The sequence below is a fragment of the Scyliorhinus canicula genome, chromosome 11 (assembly GCF_902713615.1).
Source record: "Scyliorhinus canicula chromosome 11, sScyCan1.1, whole genome shotgun sequence".
In the NCBI taxonomy this organism is placed as follows: Eukaryota; Metazoa; Chordata; class Chondrichthyes; order Carcharhiniformes; family Scyliorhinidae; genus Scyliorhinus; species Scyliorhinus canicula.
In genome coordinates, this window is record NC_052156.1 from 85,136,761 (window position 1) to 85,154,760 (window position 18,000).

General features: G+C 48.4%; 1 protein-coding gene across 1 annotated transcript in view; it reads right to left on the minus strand.

The window, feature by feature from the left end:
- Positions 1-15,805, minus strand: part of LOC119973171 (MAP kinase-activated protein kinase 2-like) — a 142,554-nt gene extending 126,749 nt beyond the window's left edge. The window contains exon 1 of the mRNA XM_038810815.1: positions 15,441-15,805. Within this exon, the coding sequence (XP_038666743.1) occupies positions 15,441-15,665 (225 nt within the window). The 5' untranslated portion in view covers positions 15,666-15,805. The remainder of the gene's footprint in view (positions 1-15,440) is intronic.
- Positions 15,806-18,000: the final 2,195 nt, after the last annotated feature.

Consider the following 18,000-nt stretch of genomic DNA (forward strand, 5'->3'; position numbering starts at 1 on the left):
ATGGCCAATCCACCCACCCTGCACATCTTTGGGTCGTGGGGGTGAGACCCACGCAGACATTGGGAGAACGTGCAAACTCCACACGGACAACGAGAGTAACCTGGTTCACCTTTGTCCCAACACAATCCATGATACCCATCTGTTTTTCAAAATTTTTCGTACCTCACGGGAGACCACACCTAGTTTTTGATTTGGTAAAAGACATAATTTGTGTCCACATGATCAGGGAGAATGATATGGTTCAGGTTCCAAGACCATTTGAGATCAGTCGAGGGTAGTCATATCCCAACAATTTGCATCTGCCTATTTCCCACTGTAAAGTTTCAGGCAAGTGACCACTCAGAAACACCCCCAACCCCGGATGTTTTTATGATTGTTCCCAGAATCCATAATGCCCTGTCTGCAAAATTCCGGACATAAACAGAGTTGGCACCGGCAAATTCTCGCCTGGGCCTGGCTTGGTTCGCTCCAGTCTGCTCTTGCCAGTCACGGATTCTAACCCTGATGTTCGGTGAAACGAGGCTCAAACCACATGCGCAAACGACAACCCATCAAAAGCTCTACAGTCATCACCCTGGTGGTAGCGTGGTCTCCTTTAGAACAGGAAACGGGCGAGGCAGGTTTCTAGTGAGCCCGAGGTCTGTTTTCTCATCCCAAGTTTGAATGTCTGTACGGCATGTTCTGCCAACCCATTCGAGGATGGGTGATGGGGTCATCCGTTTTGCTCCAAAAAATTCGCAAACTCCGAACTAGTGAATGCAGTGCCATTGTCCAACATGAGTACCTCCTGAGTCCTTGAACACTAAAAGTCTGCCTGAGCTGCTCGGTGGTGGCACACAATATAGTCATTGTCATCTACCCATTTAGAGTGCACGTCTACTAGTAGTAGGTACACTGCCCACTGGAAAGGCCCGCAAAATCCACATGGAGGCGGGACCATGGCCGGCCCGGCCATTCCCATGGGTGAAGTGGAGCTGCCGGGGAGAGTTTCTGGTGTTCGTGGCACCGGGTATACTGTTTCGCTAACTTCTCAATCTCCGCGTCGATGCCTGGCCACCACACATAGTTCCAGGCCAACATTTTCATTTTGGAGATTCCAGGTGTGTATACTGTGGAGGTCCTGCAAAAATTGTCCCCGGCTGCATTCAGAGTTGACCACACGGGAACCCCACAGGAGGATACGGAGTTCAGCACGTTTGTGGTAAAAGCCATCAAGTCCTCTGGGAGGGCACAGTTCTGGGCCCCGTAAGCACGATGTGGTGGACCCTGGCCAGCAGAGGGCCCGTCTGTGTCCAAACCTTTCCTTGGGCCGCCGTTACCAATAAGGAGTCCATAAAATGGAAGGTTGTGACTACCTCGTCCGATGCCACCGGCGTTAGCGTGCTGGTGGGCAGTGGGAGGCAGCCGAGAGCATCCACGTGGGGAATTTTCGTCCCTGCCAGATGTTCCAAAATATATTTGTACGCCACCAGAAGGAGGAGAGCCCAAAGCTGAATGCGGGTGGATACCACTGGGAGAATTCCCTTGACCTCTTGGAGCGGTTTATGGTCAGTATAAGCCATGGCCGCAGGGCCACAGACATATTGATGGGATCGTTGAATGCTGACACCAGTGCCAACACTTCCTTTTCTATTTGGGCGTAGTTTAGTTCCACGAACGCAATAGTCTGCTCGGTACCATCGTCCATCCAGTGTATCAGGACAGCCCCAATTCCGTAGGGTGAGGCATCACATATGAGTAACAAGGGCTTTAACAGGTTGAAGTGAGTCAGCAACTGGGAAGACGGCAGTCACCACTTTACTTCATCGAACGCTCTCTGCAGCAGCAGGTCCAAGTCCACCGCTGGCCTTTCTTTAACAACAGATGCAGCGAGGTCAAGACCATCGCCAAGTTCAGGATGAACCTCACGCCTTCATTGACCAGGCCCAAAAGCGAACGGAATTCCATCGGATCCTTTGGGCGCCTGCCGGATGGCCTGAATTTTATCGTCTACTGTGTGTAGTCCGTGCCGGACAACTCTGTAGCCCAAGGTTGGTGCATCAGGCTCCTGTGGCAAGCGTACGGACGAATAGGACAACACCAGGCTATTTTAGACCGCACCAGGGGATGTGACAGGGGTGCCCCCTCTCCTCACAGTTGTTCGCGCTAGCTATAGAGCCGTTGGCAATTGCTCTGAGAGCCTCAAGGGGCTGGAGAGGACTGGTCTGTGTGTGGGGGGGTGGGGCTGCACAGAGTCTCGCTCTATGCAGACGACCTGCTTCTGTATGCATCAGACCCAATAGAGGGGATGGAATAAATCATGAGGATTCTAGGGGAATTTGGCCAGTTTTCGGGGTATAAGCTAAATATGGGGAAAAGTGAGATGTTTGCGGACCAGGCGAGGGGACAGGAGAGGCGATTGGGGGAGCTGTCGTTTAGATTAATAGGGGGATACTTTAGGTACCTAGGCATTCAAGTGGCACGGGAATGGGACCGGCGGCATAAACTAAATCTGGCCCGACTAGTAGACCAAATGAAGGACAATTTTCGGAGATGTGATGCGCTTCCGTTGTCACTGGCTGGGAGGGTGCAGACGGTGAAGTTGAAGGTCCTCCCGAGATTCATGTTTATATTTCAGTGTCTCCCCATTTTTATTCCGCTGTCCTTTTTTAAACGGGTCAACAAAGTGATCACTGGCTTCGTTTGGGCGGGCAAGACCCTGCGGGTAAGGAAGGTAATGCTTGAGCGGAGTTGGGGAGAGGGCGGGCTGGCGCTGACAAATTTTAGTAACTATTACTGGGCGGCGAAATAGCCATGATCAGGAAGTGGGTGGTGGGGAGGGGTCGGCATGGGAGCATATGGAGGCGGCTTCATGCAAGGGCACCGGTCTGGGGGCATTGGTACCTGCGCCTCTGCCGTTCCCGCCGACACAGTATTCCACCAGCCCCGTGATGGTGGCGGCCCTGAGAGTCTGGGGCCAATGGAGGATACATGTGGGAGCAGAGGGAGCATTGGTCTGGTCCCCAATCTGTAATAATCACCAGTTTGCACTGGGAAGTATGGATGAGGGTTCCGGATATGGCGGAGAGCAGGGATTGAGAGGATGGGGGATATGTTTATAGAGGGGAGCTTTCCGAGTAGGAGGGCGCTGGAGAAGTTTGGGTTGGCGAGGGGAAACAAATTCAGGTATCTGCAGGTGGGGGACTTCCTATGTAAACAGGTGTCATCCTTCCCGCACCTACCGCGAAGGTGGATTCAGGACAGGGTAATTTAGCTTACAGTAGGGGGTTAATAAAGGTGGAACCTGTAAGCAAGGAAGACAGCTTTTGCACTATGTTTATAGTTTAATGTACATTGTTGATTTTGTTGTTTTTACAATACCAAAAATACCTCAATAAAATGTTCAATTAAAAAAAAACTCTGTAGCCCAAAAAGACCACTTTCTTTTGTGGAACATGAACGTTTGCGCCGCAGGCGGACCTGGCAGTCTTTAGCCTGTGCAGCACATTCTCCGGGTTTTTTAGATGCTCCTGGTCGAAGAACTGGTGATCAGCAGATCATCCAGGTAAACTGCCAGTTGTGCCTATCCACCGAGAATATTTTCTATTTACCCTTTGGACTATAGCACATGCCAAAGAGACCCCAAATGGCAGACTGGAATATTCATACAACTCCCTTTGCGTGTTGACGGTCACATATTTGTGCGAGGATGGTCCAAAACCAACTGCAGATAGACGTGGCGCATGTCGAGCTTGGTAAAAGTCCTTCCTCCGCTGAGCTTCGCGTATTGGTCTTCAATCTTTGGCACTGGGTTTCGATCCTGACGGGACGCTCAGTTGATTGTCATTTTGCAATCCCCGCAAAGGCAGACGGACCAGTCAAGCTTCATAACTGGCACGACCGGAGCAGCAGAATCTACAAATTGCACCGGGCAGATGATTTCTAGCCTCGCCAAGCGGTCCAGTTCGGCATCTACCTTTGGTTTCAAAGCATAAGAAACAGGGCTGGCCCAGCCCGGAAATAGTGTGGTTGGGCCTCTGGGTCTATTGATATCCTGGCGGAGGCCCCCCGGATGGTACCGAGGCCCTCTTGGAGTGCCCCAGGAAAAGTGCCAATATGCATCCGGTCCATCAGGGTACATTCGGCATACCCACTGCCAGTCACACCCCAACAAATTTGGACCAGAACATTTCACCACCACCATTTCGCTGACTGAGCTCCGTATTTCACAGAACTTCTGAGGTGCCTGTGATCTCCAATGGTTCCCCTGTATACGTTGCCAGCCGGGAATCAGTGTCTTTCAACACTAAGACATGCATACTGTTACGGGCCAGGGTTTAGAGAACCCCAAAGTGTATCATGGACTTCACCTGACCCACGACTTTTACTCGATTGTGGTATGGGGAGCACACGGCCCACTCTCCAGGTGTGGTGCAGCAGAAACTTAAAAGTAATTTTTAAAGCAAAACAATGCTTATTCTATGAACTCAGTTAACCTTTTTAAAACATAGTGAACATCTTAGCAACCATCAATTCAAATACAGCCCCCAAAGAATACATCATTCAAAGTAATCCTTAAACTTTCCTTTTAACATCCATAAGGCAAAAATCCTTTTTATAGAAGCACATCAGGTTTAAATTCTCTACTGAGAGCAGTTATCACTCTGAATTCACCAAATGATCTAGAGATAGTCTTTAGATGGCAAAGGGATCAAAATCACACCTTCTTTGTCTGGCTTCAGCTCCAACACTAAAACGAAACCAAAAAAAAACACAGACACACCCAAGCTTTTCCTCAAAGCAAAACTAAAAAACAGAGCCAGAGCTCAGCTCCACCCACACTCTGACATCACTGCAGCCACTTGAGCAGACAACCATTTCTTAAAGTGACATTCCCATGACAATACCTTAGCGAATATTGTTGTATGTGTGGCAGCTGATTACAGTGACCGCGGCTCTGGTATCAAGTTCCAACCGAATCGAGAACCTGTTGATCAGGAATGTGACTTGGATAAGCGGCACCCGTGGTGCCGAATTGCATTAAAGGTGGTGGGCCTCCCCCGGCTCGTCATTGGCGAATAGCGAAATATGTCCATGCTCTCGGGCAGTCCTCTGTGTGACAGTGGTGGGTGGGTGAGGTTTCCTGCTGCCGTCTATCCAGTCGACTCCATCTGGTGCCGCGCGTTCATTCTGTTCGACAGGTATCTTCATGGCGTCCTGGTCCCCTGGAGTGTGCCCCCAATGGCAGGAGTCCGAAATTTCCTCATGGGAGAGGGGTACTCGGCACCCTATGGGGTGACCGAGGTTCAGGACAGCCACCCCTCGAGCTCCTGAACTCCGCGTTCTGTGCTCTCTAGACAGCGCCTCTGATAACGCCGGCCTGAATGCCCAGAACTCGACCGTCCCAGGAATTCCATTATAGGCTCGTCCTGGCTTTGAGAAGCCATGTGGAAACAAAAATGGCAAGCGATTAGTGGTGGTTTTGGATTGAAATAGTTGCCGACCAGCGTAACGAGTCCGCGAACTGGCGGTTGTCGAGGAGTCAGGAAAAGTTCAACTTTTGACAATGCCGTAAGTCTCCGCACCGCAAACCGTGAGGAGACTCACCATCTGTCTGTCGTCCCTCATTATGTTGTTCAGACAAAATAAATATTCAATTTGTTCTATGTACAGGGTCCAATCCCAGTCTCGGCATCCAATGCCTCAAGCTTACCGATGAGGGGCATATCTGCGTGAGTCAAGGCCTCCGGAGGCCTAATCAAGGTTAGCCCGGACGAGATGGCGCCTCCTGCAGCTCCACTTGACTCTCGTCGCCAGTATATAGTCTCAGACCAATGACCACTTTGAAGCGATATTTGTAGAAAAGATTGGTTTTATTCTGGTTACTATACACTCCTCCTACTCCCTAAAGGGTCTCCCCCACACCTGGGCCGGGGTATTTATATCCCAGCAGCCCTAGGAAAAGGAGGGTTAGTCCCACTTTCTCATCTGGGTAGATCGTATTCAGGTGAGGCCACAGGGCCTCTGATGTTGCAGATCCCTGGGCCTCCTGTCAGGTTATAACACCCACAATAACCGCTAGCATCTTAGTTTTAGTTTTGAAATATTTTTCTTAATTCACAATCAACACCTTTAGGCAACCACTCTCTACTGCCATATTATAGTCCAGAAAGGCGGTGAGGGATCGAACTGGATCCAATCTTTACAAACTTTTTGAAGCATTTATTTACAGAGATACGAATTACAAACATGTATGTTCTCACCCCAAAAAATGCATTTAAACTCAGCTCCTATTTATAGGCCCATCGAGTCTACACCGAGCCTGTCAAATAGCACCCTTCCTGGGCCCATTCCACCATCTTATCCCCGTGACCCCACACATTGATCATGGCCTGCTCATCTTTGGACTGTGGAAGGAAACAGGAGCACCCGGAGGAAGCCCATGCAGACACGGGGAGAACGTACAAACATGGTGTGAGCAGAGGCAATTATTCTGCTCACACCACTAAACACATAGTACTCTTTAGTTTCCACACAGATTTGAGCCAAATGTACTGCATGCAGTCCCATGTGCCACTGTCAGCGTGACCTCCTGCAATGTGGAGTGGATGTTGCAGTCTGAGAGAGGAAAAGCAAGTATTTCATTGGATGAAATAAAGTTACAGACCTGGGAACAGGTCATCTACACACTTCCTCGCTCAGGGAAGTTATAGAGATGCATTGAGATTTTCCCACAAGTCACTCTTGCTAATTCTGCCAAAAGACGGATCATGCTTTTTAAAAAATAAATTTAAAGTACCCAATTAAGGGGTAATTTAACATGTCCAATTCACCTACCCTGCACATCTTTTGGGTTGCGGGGGTTAAGGCTGACGCAAACACGGGGAGAATGTGCAAATTCCACATGGACATGAACCCGGGTCCTCAGCACTGAAAAATTGATCATGCTAATAAAGCAGAAAAACACATGTACATTTTTGCTAATCCTCTGGTGCTATACTTCAACTTTCAGTAAGACGCAAGATATTCTGAGGGTGCACGATGCACTGGTCAAAGGCTACAAAGAAAGACAGATCTGTGAAGTGAGGAGACTGGAGTTATACTGCAGTTTGTACTGGAGAAAGCAAACATGACATTGCATACAACACAACTCAGCATATTTATTACTGTCTCTAACAAGTGGAGTGGGAGGAAGCAAAACTTGACACCGAGCCGTATTAGGAGATATTTGGTCAGGTTACCAAGCTTTAGGTCAAAGATGTTGGTTTTAAGGCGTGTCTTAAAAAGGTGGAAAGCGGGTTAGATAGAGAGGTTTAGACAGCTGAGGGTGCAGCCACCAAGGATTAAAAATGATTGAGAAAAACAGAATTAAAAGGAGCACAGATTGCTGTGGGACTGAAAGAGATTACAGAGATGGGGGGAGGTGAGGCCGTGGAAAACAACGATGAGAATTTTTAAAGTCAATGGGTGAAATTTTCCTGTGTTATTTTTCTGAAGTCTTGTCTCCGGTAGGGAAAGCAGTGTGCAGCCCGCATGAAGCACTCCTGGCTTTTCCTGCCGAGGTTATTAACACTTTGGGGGGGAAAATGGTAGAGGCAGTTCCCACCACATCATGCTGGCTTTCAAGAGATCAAGGCACCATTTTAAAGTGACGTCACATTGACTGGTGGGGGGAATAAAATAATAGAGCAGGGAAACTTTGATAATGTTATTAAAATGTATGGTAAGGGAGGGGCAGCACGGTGGCACAGTGGTTAGCATTGCTGCCTTTTGGCGCTGAGGACCCGGCTTCGATCCTGGCCCCGGATCACTGACCCTGTGGAGTTTGTACATTCTCCATGGGTCTGAGTGGGCCTCACCCCCATAACCCAAAGATGTGCCTGGCAGGTGGATTGGCCATGCTAAATTGTCCCTTAATTGGAAAAGAATTGGGTACTCTAAATTTAAAAACATGTATGGTAAGGGGGCTCCCTACCATTGCATGGCAGGAATCTCGTTATGTCATTGACAGGGGGATGGGGACAATCCAGCGAGGACACCCTGCCAGTATGAAAGCTGTTTTAGGATTCCCACTGGGGTTCCTGCTCACGTTGCCATTCCCATCCGCTGAAAACAGGGGTGGAAAATCACAGCCAGTGCATCGCTTAACCAGGACACAAAGCTCCACCAGCAATTGGGGAGGGAATGTGGCATGAAGCAGGGGGGGGGTTAAGCAGGTGATGAGGGAGGGGGCTCATTCTGAATGTTGAAGGAACACAGATGGGAGATCCTGTTTTCTCACAACATAAAAAGGCAAATTTCAACCTGATGCATGAACATATACACAAAACTGCTTTGTTTAAATGTGAAGACAACTGCAGCTTCGGAGATACCATTCACAATTTCCATTCAGAGCCATTTCTCACACACTCAACCCAATTTGTGTCATGTGGATGTGTGTGTGTCAGATCTTAAAATATCTGAGCCAGTTGCTGAACGCGGTAAACCTCAAACAGACAAGAGCCAACACTCGTCACTCTGTTAACGCATTAAGAGTACAGGAAGGAGCAGGCTGCAGTGATGTAAGGGTCACAGCAAAGGTAGTCTGCAAGAAAATCAGAACAGAAGCTCATTATGTCTAGGATAGTGGGCCCATCGTTCCTTCACCGACTTGAGGAGCCTCCCCCATTAAGACTCACCCGGTCAGGTTTGGGAGGGTAGTAGCCAATCGGTTTTTTTTAAATCAAAGAGAAAGGACAGATTTCAATTACTGCATTTGTGCATGAATGCACATATATTCTCATGTTTTGTCATTATCAGAGGACACTGGGTTCTGGTTTCTGTCAATACCCACCAGTTCATTCCAGATTTGAAAGAACATGGGGAGTTTATTTTTCTCCCTCCTTTGCTGTTGTGATTCACATTCCAAATCTTTGACCAAGGATTCGACACTGGTGTATTTCCCACATTGATTTGAGGAGTACGTCTTTGGATTGCTTCAGGCTTACTTCTATCAGGGGCTAAGATCGAGCCCTATAAAGGTTGCGTGAATATATAAGCACGGTTCACGTAGTCTCCAGGACCAGCCTAAGAAGTATGGAGAGGAGGTTTCTGTCTTTGTTTTGGCCTGTGTGTTTTTCTGCCTCTCTCTCTCTCAAGATGTGGCATGGCTGCTGGTGGGCCCAGGGTCATGAATCACACTGCAGAAGACATCACAATCATGTGAGGCAGATTGACGAACCAGATTGTACGTTCCTATTTGCCATTTTGACTTGATAGTCAATGTAACTAATAGGGAGCCGAGTGTGTCAAAATAAATCCTTAATTTTTACCCCCATAAACACCAGTGTTTCCCCCCACCCCCTGCCCCGCCTACCATCACCGCGACCACCAACCCTCTCACACATTCCCTGTGTTATAGGCTGGGAGAGGCAGGCTACTCATGTCACTGTTAAATGTAATTAAGATGGATTCCAGGAGGGAATGAGGTCAGCTCTGTGGAGCTCCTGATACAATTTTTCCTTTCTGCCAGCATGGAGGCTCTGATCTGTACTCAAAACTCCCCACCTCAGTGCAGAAGGATCTCAGAAACTTAAAATGGGGAAGGGGGGGGGAATTTAAACTTCAATTATGACTAATAATAGCTCTCCTTTGGATGATTTTAAGGTAACAAAATATCCCTGCAGAATTAAAAAGATACTGGTTGAGATACAGATTCTCATGAAACTGACTAACTGCAAGTAAAATAAAAGGAAGTTAAAACATTCAGTCAGGAATGACAGAATTCATATACTCCGGTCATTTTCTCACAGATAGGCAAACTGCTGCCAGTGACAGATCTCCTGTGTGCTATTGTTCAAAGAAAGCCCTCTTCAAACACAGTCCCAATTTAGGGTAGCTAGAATCACTTTACTACTGTGTTTTCCCGCACTTATAGAGACAAAGGATTTCAAATAAGGTAGCGAGAACACGGCTTTTAACTTCAATTATTAACACAACCTGGGAAATGCTGATGGCCAGAATTGAAACACCGATAAATATTATAAAAGGCAAATAAACAGCATATTGTGCATAGTCAGGCACATCTGCTGTACTGTTCACTTCAATGGAACAAACCGAACACCAACATTATGCTCATACAATGGGGGAGGGGGAATTGGGGACAGGCCAATCAATTAAAGTCTTCAAACTGAGGTCCCATTCTTCAAATCCCAGATTAGTTTATTCAGTTAGAAATATCTCAATTACATGCAACGAACATGAAGACTTGACCCAATATTCAAACTCAAACCTCACTTGGTAGTCTGATTGTACCAACGCTGCTCAGCGCAGACCATTATTGTTAAATACTGACTGGGCTCCCTTAAACAAGAGACTTCCTGAATTATCCAAGTCAGGAGGTTCCCAGATTTGATCGCTGCATTGTGCCGTGTTAACTACCTTATTTGGGGGAGACTGGCAGGAGTATTAGAATTAGCCTTAATGTCATGGCTTATGGAGATGGGAAGGTAGCGGCCAGGATTCTTGTCCCCAACTATTAACCCAGCAATCCTTTATGGATGCATTTGTGGACAAGGATGTTGAAATGAGAACAGGTTGAGCTTGACTGTCAGGCTCTCCTTTGTCTAACAGTCTGCTGACCAAACATTGTGACCCCAAAATTCCTCTGAAGGCAGATCTCAGGGAGTTGCTGTGAGCTACCCATGGATCACAACATAGAATCCCTACAGAGCAGGATATATATCCTAGCCTGCCCAAATCCAACGGTTAAATATGGAGATTAATAAGGTCGCCTTTCTTAATCTTAATTATGAATATGCTTTCAGAGTCGCCAGGTATCTCCTGATACCGCCACAAGGTACAACCGAATACCGATCAAAGAACCAATACACCAGTTAGTTAGTTCAAAGTCAATCTACTTTATGTACACACAGTATGATTTACTCATGCACAATAACATTACAGGCTAAACTATGTCTATCACTAACACCTTTACTTAACTTCGGGTGCCCACTTAGGTCAGAGGAACAATGGCCGTTGTTCGGATCTGAGGCTGTTGGGTTCAAAGAAGTAGCAGGAGTATAGCTATGGTCGTCCGTCTGGTAGCGAGCGTTGAACTTCAACTTACTTGCTTCTGGTGGTGCAGGTTTAAGGGTCTCTCCAGTTGAGAGCCGAATCCAAGAGGCTGAACATATGGCGGGGGTTCCTTCTTATACTCGGGGCGGGGGCTTCGCGCGCTTTTAGGCAGGCCTTAACCTCGGCCCCAATTAATTGGGCCGCTTCTCGATCACTGCAATCGATCTGAGCCAATAAAGAGGCGGGTGCCCTGACGGTGGGGCGTGTCATAAGTGGCCGTTGGCTTTGCTTTGTTTGTTTCTTCTTGCTGGGGTAGTGGCGCCGGAATGTCTGGGACGGTATTGGCTACCTGAGCACTAGTCTTTTGTTCATCGGAGATGGGCCATCAATGTAAAAATCAGCCAAGTGTTTTGGTTCTGTCTGCAGTCAGTCTTTTAAATACACATTCAGGCTCTGTGTCTGCTTGTTACTTTGCATTGTCCATTTTTCCCTGTATGCTCTGCGAGTGTCCATTTTATATGCTGGAAGTGGCCATCCATGGCTACAGGAGGTTATTAACATATTGTGCACAGGGCTCCATGGCATTTGGACATAATTGGGGATTTACTTCTTTGAAGGTGGCTGGTAGAAAGAGGTAAATGAAGCTACTGTGCCAGCCAAATCTTTTCAGCAAACCTCAAAATTTGACTTTGTAGCTCTCTCCAGAGGAGGATAAGGCTAGTCGACCCTCAAACCTATTCAATCAGACCAGGGTGAATCTGTATCCCATCTCCACCCACAGACCTTGGCTCCTTTAATACTCTGGGCCAGCAAATATATCAGATTTAACATTACTAATTTGAGTTAGCAGCTGTTTCTTCACAGTGCCAGGGTCCCAGGTTCGATTCCCGGCTTGGGTCACTGTCTATGTGGAGTCTGTATGTCCTCCCTGTGTCTGTGTGGGTTTCCCCCGGGTGCTCCGGTTTCCTCCCACAAGTCCCGAAAGACATGCTGTTAGGTAATTTGGACATTCTGAATTCTCCCTCAGTGTACCCAGTGTGGCGACTAGGGGCTTTTCACAGTAACTTCATTGCCGTGTTAATTTAAGCCCACTTGTGACAATAAAGATTATTATTATTTCACACTTCTACTACCCTGTGTGTGAAGAAGTGGTATCCAATTTATTTTCTAAATATTCTGGGTCTGGTTTTAAACTTTCCAATAAAATCCCAATAAAATCACTCGACTTACATTTCAAGGATCAAAAGATTGGCGTTATATTGCTATATCATTCGTAAAATAAGGAATTACGTGAACATATACCCCGGGGTGCCACATTCACTGTTTCATCACAGTCAATGTGCTGAGTAACAACGTATCAGTCTGAGCAACACGGAGAGCAAAAGGAAATATACTCATTGAAACTCCAGCATTTTGAGCCTAAAAGAATGATTATTTTGAATTCGAGAACCAGATGACATAACATGGTGGCAACGCGTGTCGAAAATCCAATAGTTTTACATTAATTTAATATGTAGTTTAGATTGAAAATCAACCTTAATGAATGCTAGAGGAAGAAAAACCTGAGTAAACTGTTGCAAAACAAAATTGCCATTGCAGCAATAACGACAATCTTTATTAGTAGTGTCAAAAGTAGGCTTACATTAACACTGCAATTAAGTTACTGTGAAAATCTCCGAGTCGCCACATTCCGGCGCCTGTTTGGGTACACAGAGGGAGAATTCAGAATGTCCAATTCACCTAACAAGCACGTCTTTCGGGACTTGTGGGAGGAAACCCACCCAGACACGGGTAGAACATGCAGACTCCGCACAGGCAGTGACCCAGGCCGGGAATTGAACCCGCTGTGAAGCAACAGTGCTAACCACTGTGCTGCTGTGCTGCCTGATGAACACACTGTGCCTCTTCCCACTGACGGGATTTTCCCATCCTGACACAGCCGCCCCCTGCAATGTGTTCCCCGTCACATGGCCGGCGAGCAACAAATGCTCATTGATTTCGGTGGGACCAGAAGATCCCGGCGGAGGCCAATGGCGAACCACCTCCGCCATCGGAAAACCTGCCATGGGGCGAGGGTTCAGAAAATCCCACTCACAGCTCAAGCTCATGTTGCATTGGAAGGCTAATGATGTTGTAGAGGCATTTGATAAGTTTAAACAAAAGTGGGGACTGACATTCAGGAGCTTTCTAAAAGTCACCAGTGAAGATGAATGGTCAGCTACATCCTTTTGTTGACGAGAGAGAAAGGGTTTTGTTTAATAGCTGCAAGTGCAGTGAAGACGGCAGCAAAAAAATCCAGTCAAAAGTTTCTGAAAAATTCAGCATACGCCTCTGGCCAAAATCAAATTATCAGACCCACCAATACAAATTTCAAGGCCCGAGGCAAGAATCAGGTGAGCCTGTTGACAGTTTCATAATGAGTTAAAAATTTCAGCCCAATAATGCAAATTCAAGGAAGAGATGAAAGGCTAATAGATAAACTCATTTGGGGCTCTGCACAGTCTGAAGTACAAAAGATTTAATTGTGTGCAGTTTTGGTCTCCTTATCTGAGGGAGGACGGTTTTGGTCTAGATAGCAGCAAGGTTTACCAGACTGTTTCTTGGGATGGCGGGACTGACGTACAAGGAGAGATTGAATCGGTTAGGATTGTATTCGCTGGAGTTCAGAAGAATAAGGGGGGGGGGGGGGGGGGGGGAGATCTCATAGAGACCTATACAATTCTAACAGGACTGGACAGTGTAGATATAGGAAGGATGTTCCCGATGGCCGGCATGTCCAGAACCAGGGGTCACAGTCTGAGGATACGGGGTGGACCATTTAGGACTGAGATGAGGAGACATTTCTTCACCAAAGGAGTGGTCAGCCTGTGGAATTCTTTACCACAGGAAGTAGTTGAGGTCAAAACATTGTATGTTTTCAAAAAGCAGTTAGATATCGCACTTGGGGCGAAGGGGATCAAATGATATGGGGGAAAGCAGAGTTAGGCTATTGAGTTGGATGATCAGCCATGATCATAATGAATGGCAGAGCAGACTCGAATGGCCGAATGGTCTCCTCCTGCTCTTGTTTTCTACATTTCTATGAAAGGACAAACTCACAATATCACTGTTGACACTGTCTGAGCCCATGAAGCCATAAGCAAGCAGATGAAGATACTGACCACCCTATCAACCAGATCTCAGTTAAGTCAAGAGAAAGGGCCCTGTTAGAACCATCATGAAGATCAGGGGCTGGTTTTGCACACTGGGCTAAATCGCTGGCTTTTAAAGCAGACCAAGGCAGGCCAGCAGCACGGTTCAATTCCTGTACCAGCCTCCCCGAATAGGCGCCGGAATGTGGCGACTAGGGGCTTTTCACAGTAACTTCATTGAAGCCTACTCGTGACAATAAGCGATTTTCATTTCATTTCATTTCAAGACCATGGGAGATTGCAGATTGAACTCCCCATGGGCTTTGTGGAATACAAGTTCCCGTGTTGAGCGGGAAGATGTGATCAAACCAGATTGGTGATTTCCAACAGAAATTGCTGACTAGTCACAGGAACACTTTCATCCACAAGCCCCTACTTTAGTGGAAAAGGGTCTTACTGACAAGCACACAATACTGATAAATATACTGCACGTGTTTATTTACTTAATAACCACCATCACCATGATCATTAAAAACACTTCCATGCACTTCCTTCATTTTACCTCTTTACTAATAAACACAGAAGATGTTCAAGTGCACATACACAGCCATGCAAATACGGAGGTCACATCCCCAACCATGTTGTCTGTTGCTCATCTGTTTATTTACTAATCAGAAATACAATTAGCCACATCTTGGTTCCAAACAGTCACATGTGGCTAGTCACTGATGTAGTTGAGACATGCTGGTGCAGATGTAGTAAAGCTTCCTTTTATATTGTAATCCTCGAGATACATAAAGACCACACTCGTAGGGAAACCCAGACTTTAGTGTCTCCACTTGAGCACCGGGCAAGCTTCACTCTTCAGGCAGGAGCATTCACTCTGCCGATGGAACAATGACAACATCCCACCAGACCCTCCGGGGGGGAGGGGGGTGCACAAGAAGCTGCCCTTCCGGCCAGAATTTTAACACTCACTTAAGGAAGGAAGGAGATGGCGGAATGTAATTCCGCCCCAAGTTCCTTCTCCCACTTACCATGGGATTGTGTGAATGTTGCTTAATCTTTTTGCAAGGCACCTCTTAAAAGAAGCCCGCTGTGTAGTAGGGATTATATCTTTTACTCCAGTGTTTAAGAAATGTATCCCGCCACCCACTTTTCTGATCTTCCCCCAGTGTCGCCCCCCACTTAAAACTTTTCTGATCTGCGCCCAGTAGTGTGTCCCCCCCCCCCCCCCCCCCCCCCCAATTCATACACACAAACACTGAGCTGTACCTTCAAGGCGCACTTCTCTCCTGTTTTCTTGTGGAAACACTCCAGCACTTTGCCGTTGACTCCCAGCCCCAACACGTTGGTGGACACTCGGTAATCGTCAGTGATGGCATTCTTCCTGATCTCGGGCCGGGGCGGCGGGTGGTGCAGGAGGCTGGGGGGCGCTCCGGCTCCCGCGCTCAACTTGGCGGGAGACAGGGAGGCCGGCTCGTTACCGTTATGCAGCATGGCGTGGGGGAAGGGGGGGGGTGACTGAACCGGGCACCGGCCGTTCAGCCCGGGGGGGGTACAGCGGCGGTGCGCTGGGACTGCCAGTGAAGCAACGTCCGGACTCCGCTGGGGGGTGGGGTAGGTGCCGGCGCTTTGAGCGCAGCCTCGGGACTTCACCATCAGCTGATTTCCTGAACACGTCAGTTCTGGTAGCTTAGGGCAAGGTCATTTTCTGCAGAAACCACTGGGCGATGTGAAAAGCAACCAGGGGGTGGTGAGCAAGAAAGTAACTCCAGGCGACCCCCACACTCCCCCTCCCCATCTAATTCCCCCTTGCAGTCATCCTGGGAATCGCAAACAGCCGTTCTCCCTGAAAATTCAAGTCTCTTGTCAAACTTTTATTTGTGTGTGTATTTAGATGTGAAAGAGAGTACCGCGGTGGTGATGCTCTGACTTCACCAGACTGCACTGAGCTGGCACCGATTCCTATAGGGGTAGGTAGCACTCTGTCACCATGAGCACTTTCACATCATACAAAAATGACTAGGCACTTCACAGGGACGGACCTACCTGTATATTTTTAAGCACCTTTTATATCGAAGTAAATCCCTATGGCATCCTTTGCATGGTGGCACAGTGGTTAGCACTGCTGCCTCAGAGCATCAGGTGCCCAGGTTCAATACCCGCCTTGGGTGACTGTGCGGAGTTTGCATGTTCTACATATATCTGCGTGGGTTTCTTCTGCATGCTCCGGTTTCCTCCCACAGTTCCAAGATGTGCAGGTTAGGTGGATTGGCCGTGCTAAATTCATGATGTATCGGTTGATGGAACCATCAATTCACCAGACACGTGTTTCCAATGTGAATCTAGGCTTTAATTGACTTACTTCAGAGCCAGCCTGTTACCTGTCGATGAACTCAGGCTGACTCTGGACAAGGGTATTTATACAGCTGCATTAGGGGGAGGAGTTGTGGGCGGAGCCAAGGGTGGAGCCCAGTACAAGTTCCTGAGTGCTCCCAGCGCTACTCCCCCTAGTGGTAGGATAGCGCTACTGCGCTTACAAAGATAGTATGAATTAACATATATACATCTATATTACATTCACCACATTCACCCCCTGAAAAAAAAATCAAGTCCGGCGGGGGTGGTGGTCTAGTCTATAAAGTCAGTCTGTCCGGTGGTCGAATTGTCCGCTGAGATCTGCGGAGCACCGGGGTTGCAGCCTCTTGCGGTGGCTGGATGGGTGTAGTGTGCTCGGGTACGATGGCGGACTCCAGGGAGGGTTGTATCCGAGCTTCATACTCTCCTGGTTCGACTGGGGGCGCTGGTGGCTGGCCGGCGCGGGGGCGCGGAACTGGTGGAGCAAGCTCGTGGGCTCGGGAGCGCAAGGGGGCGGCAGCATGGGGTGTAGGGTGAGAGGTCCTTCTGTGGGAGTAGAGGGGGCGATGGATTTGGCGGGTGCCAGATCCCGGAGGGATACTGTGTCCTGATGGCCATCAGGGAACTCGACGAATGCGTACTGGGGGTTGGAGTGGAGCAGGCGCACCTTCTCAACAAGGGGGTCAGTTTTGTGCGCCCTGACGTGTTTCCTCAGAAGTACGGGGCCCGGCGTCCTCAGCCATGCCGGAAGTGAGACCCCCGTGGTAGTGCCCCTGGAAAAAATGAAGAGCCGCTCGTGAGCGGTCTGGTTGGTCGCCGTGCACAAAAGGGACCTGGAGCTTTCTAGACCGGAGGGTCAGTAGGACGGACTTCCAGGCCGTCGCGTTCTCCCTTTCCACCTGCCCATTCCCCCTGGGGTTGTAGCTGGTAGTCCTGCTCGAGGCAATGCCCTTGTCGAGCAGGTGCTGACGCAGCTCCTCGCTCATGAAGGACGAACCCTGGTCGCTGTGTACGTAGCTGGGGAAACCAAACAGGGTGAAGATACTATGCAGGGCCCTAATGACTGTGTGGGAGGTCATGTCGGGGCACGGGATAGCGAATGGGAAACGGGAGAACTCGTCTACGACGTTTAAGAAGTAAACGTTCTTGTTAGTTGAGGGGAGTGGCCCTTTGAAATCAATCGCGAGGCGTTCAAAGGGCCTAGAAGCCTTTGGCCAGATGGGCCCTGTCTGGTCTATAGAAGTGCGGTTTGCACTCCGCACAGATCGGGCAGTCCCTGGTGGCCGCTTTTACCTCCTCGTTGGAGAAAGGCAGGTTTCGGGCCCTGATGTAGTGGGCGAGCCAGGTGACCCCCGGGTGGCAGAGGTCATTGTGGATGACTTTTAATCGGTCGATCTGCGCGCTGGCACATGTCCCGCGGGATAGGGCATCCGGAGGCTCGTTGAGCTTCCCGGGTCGATATTTAATATCGTAA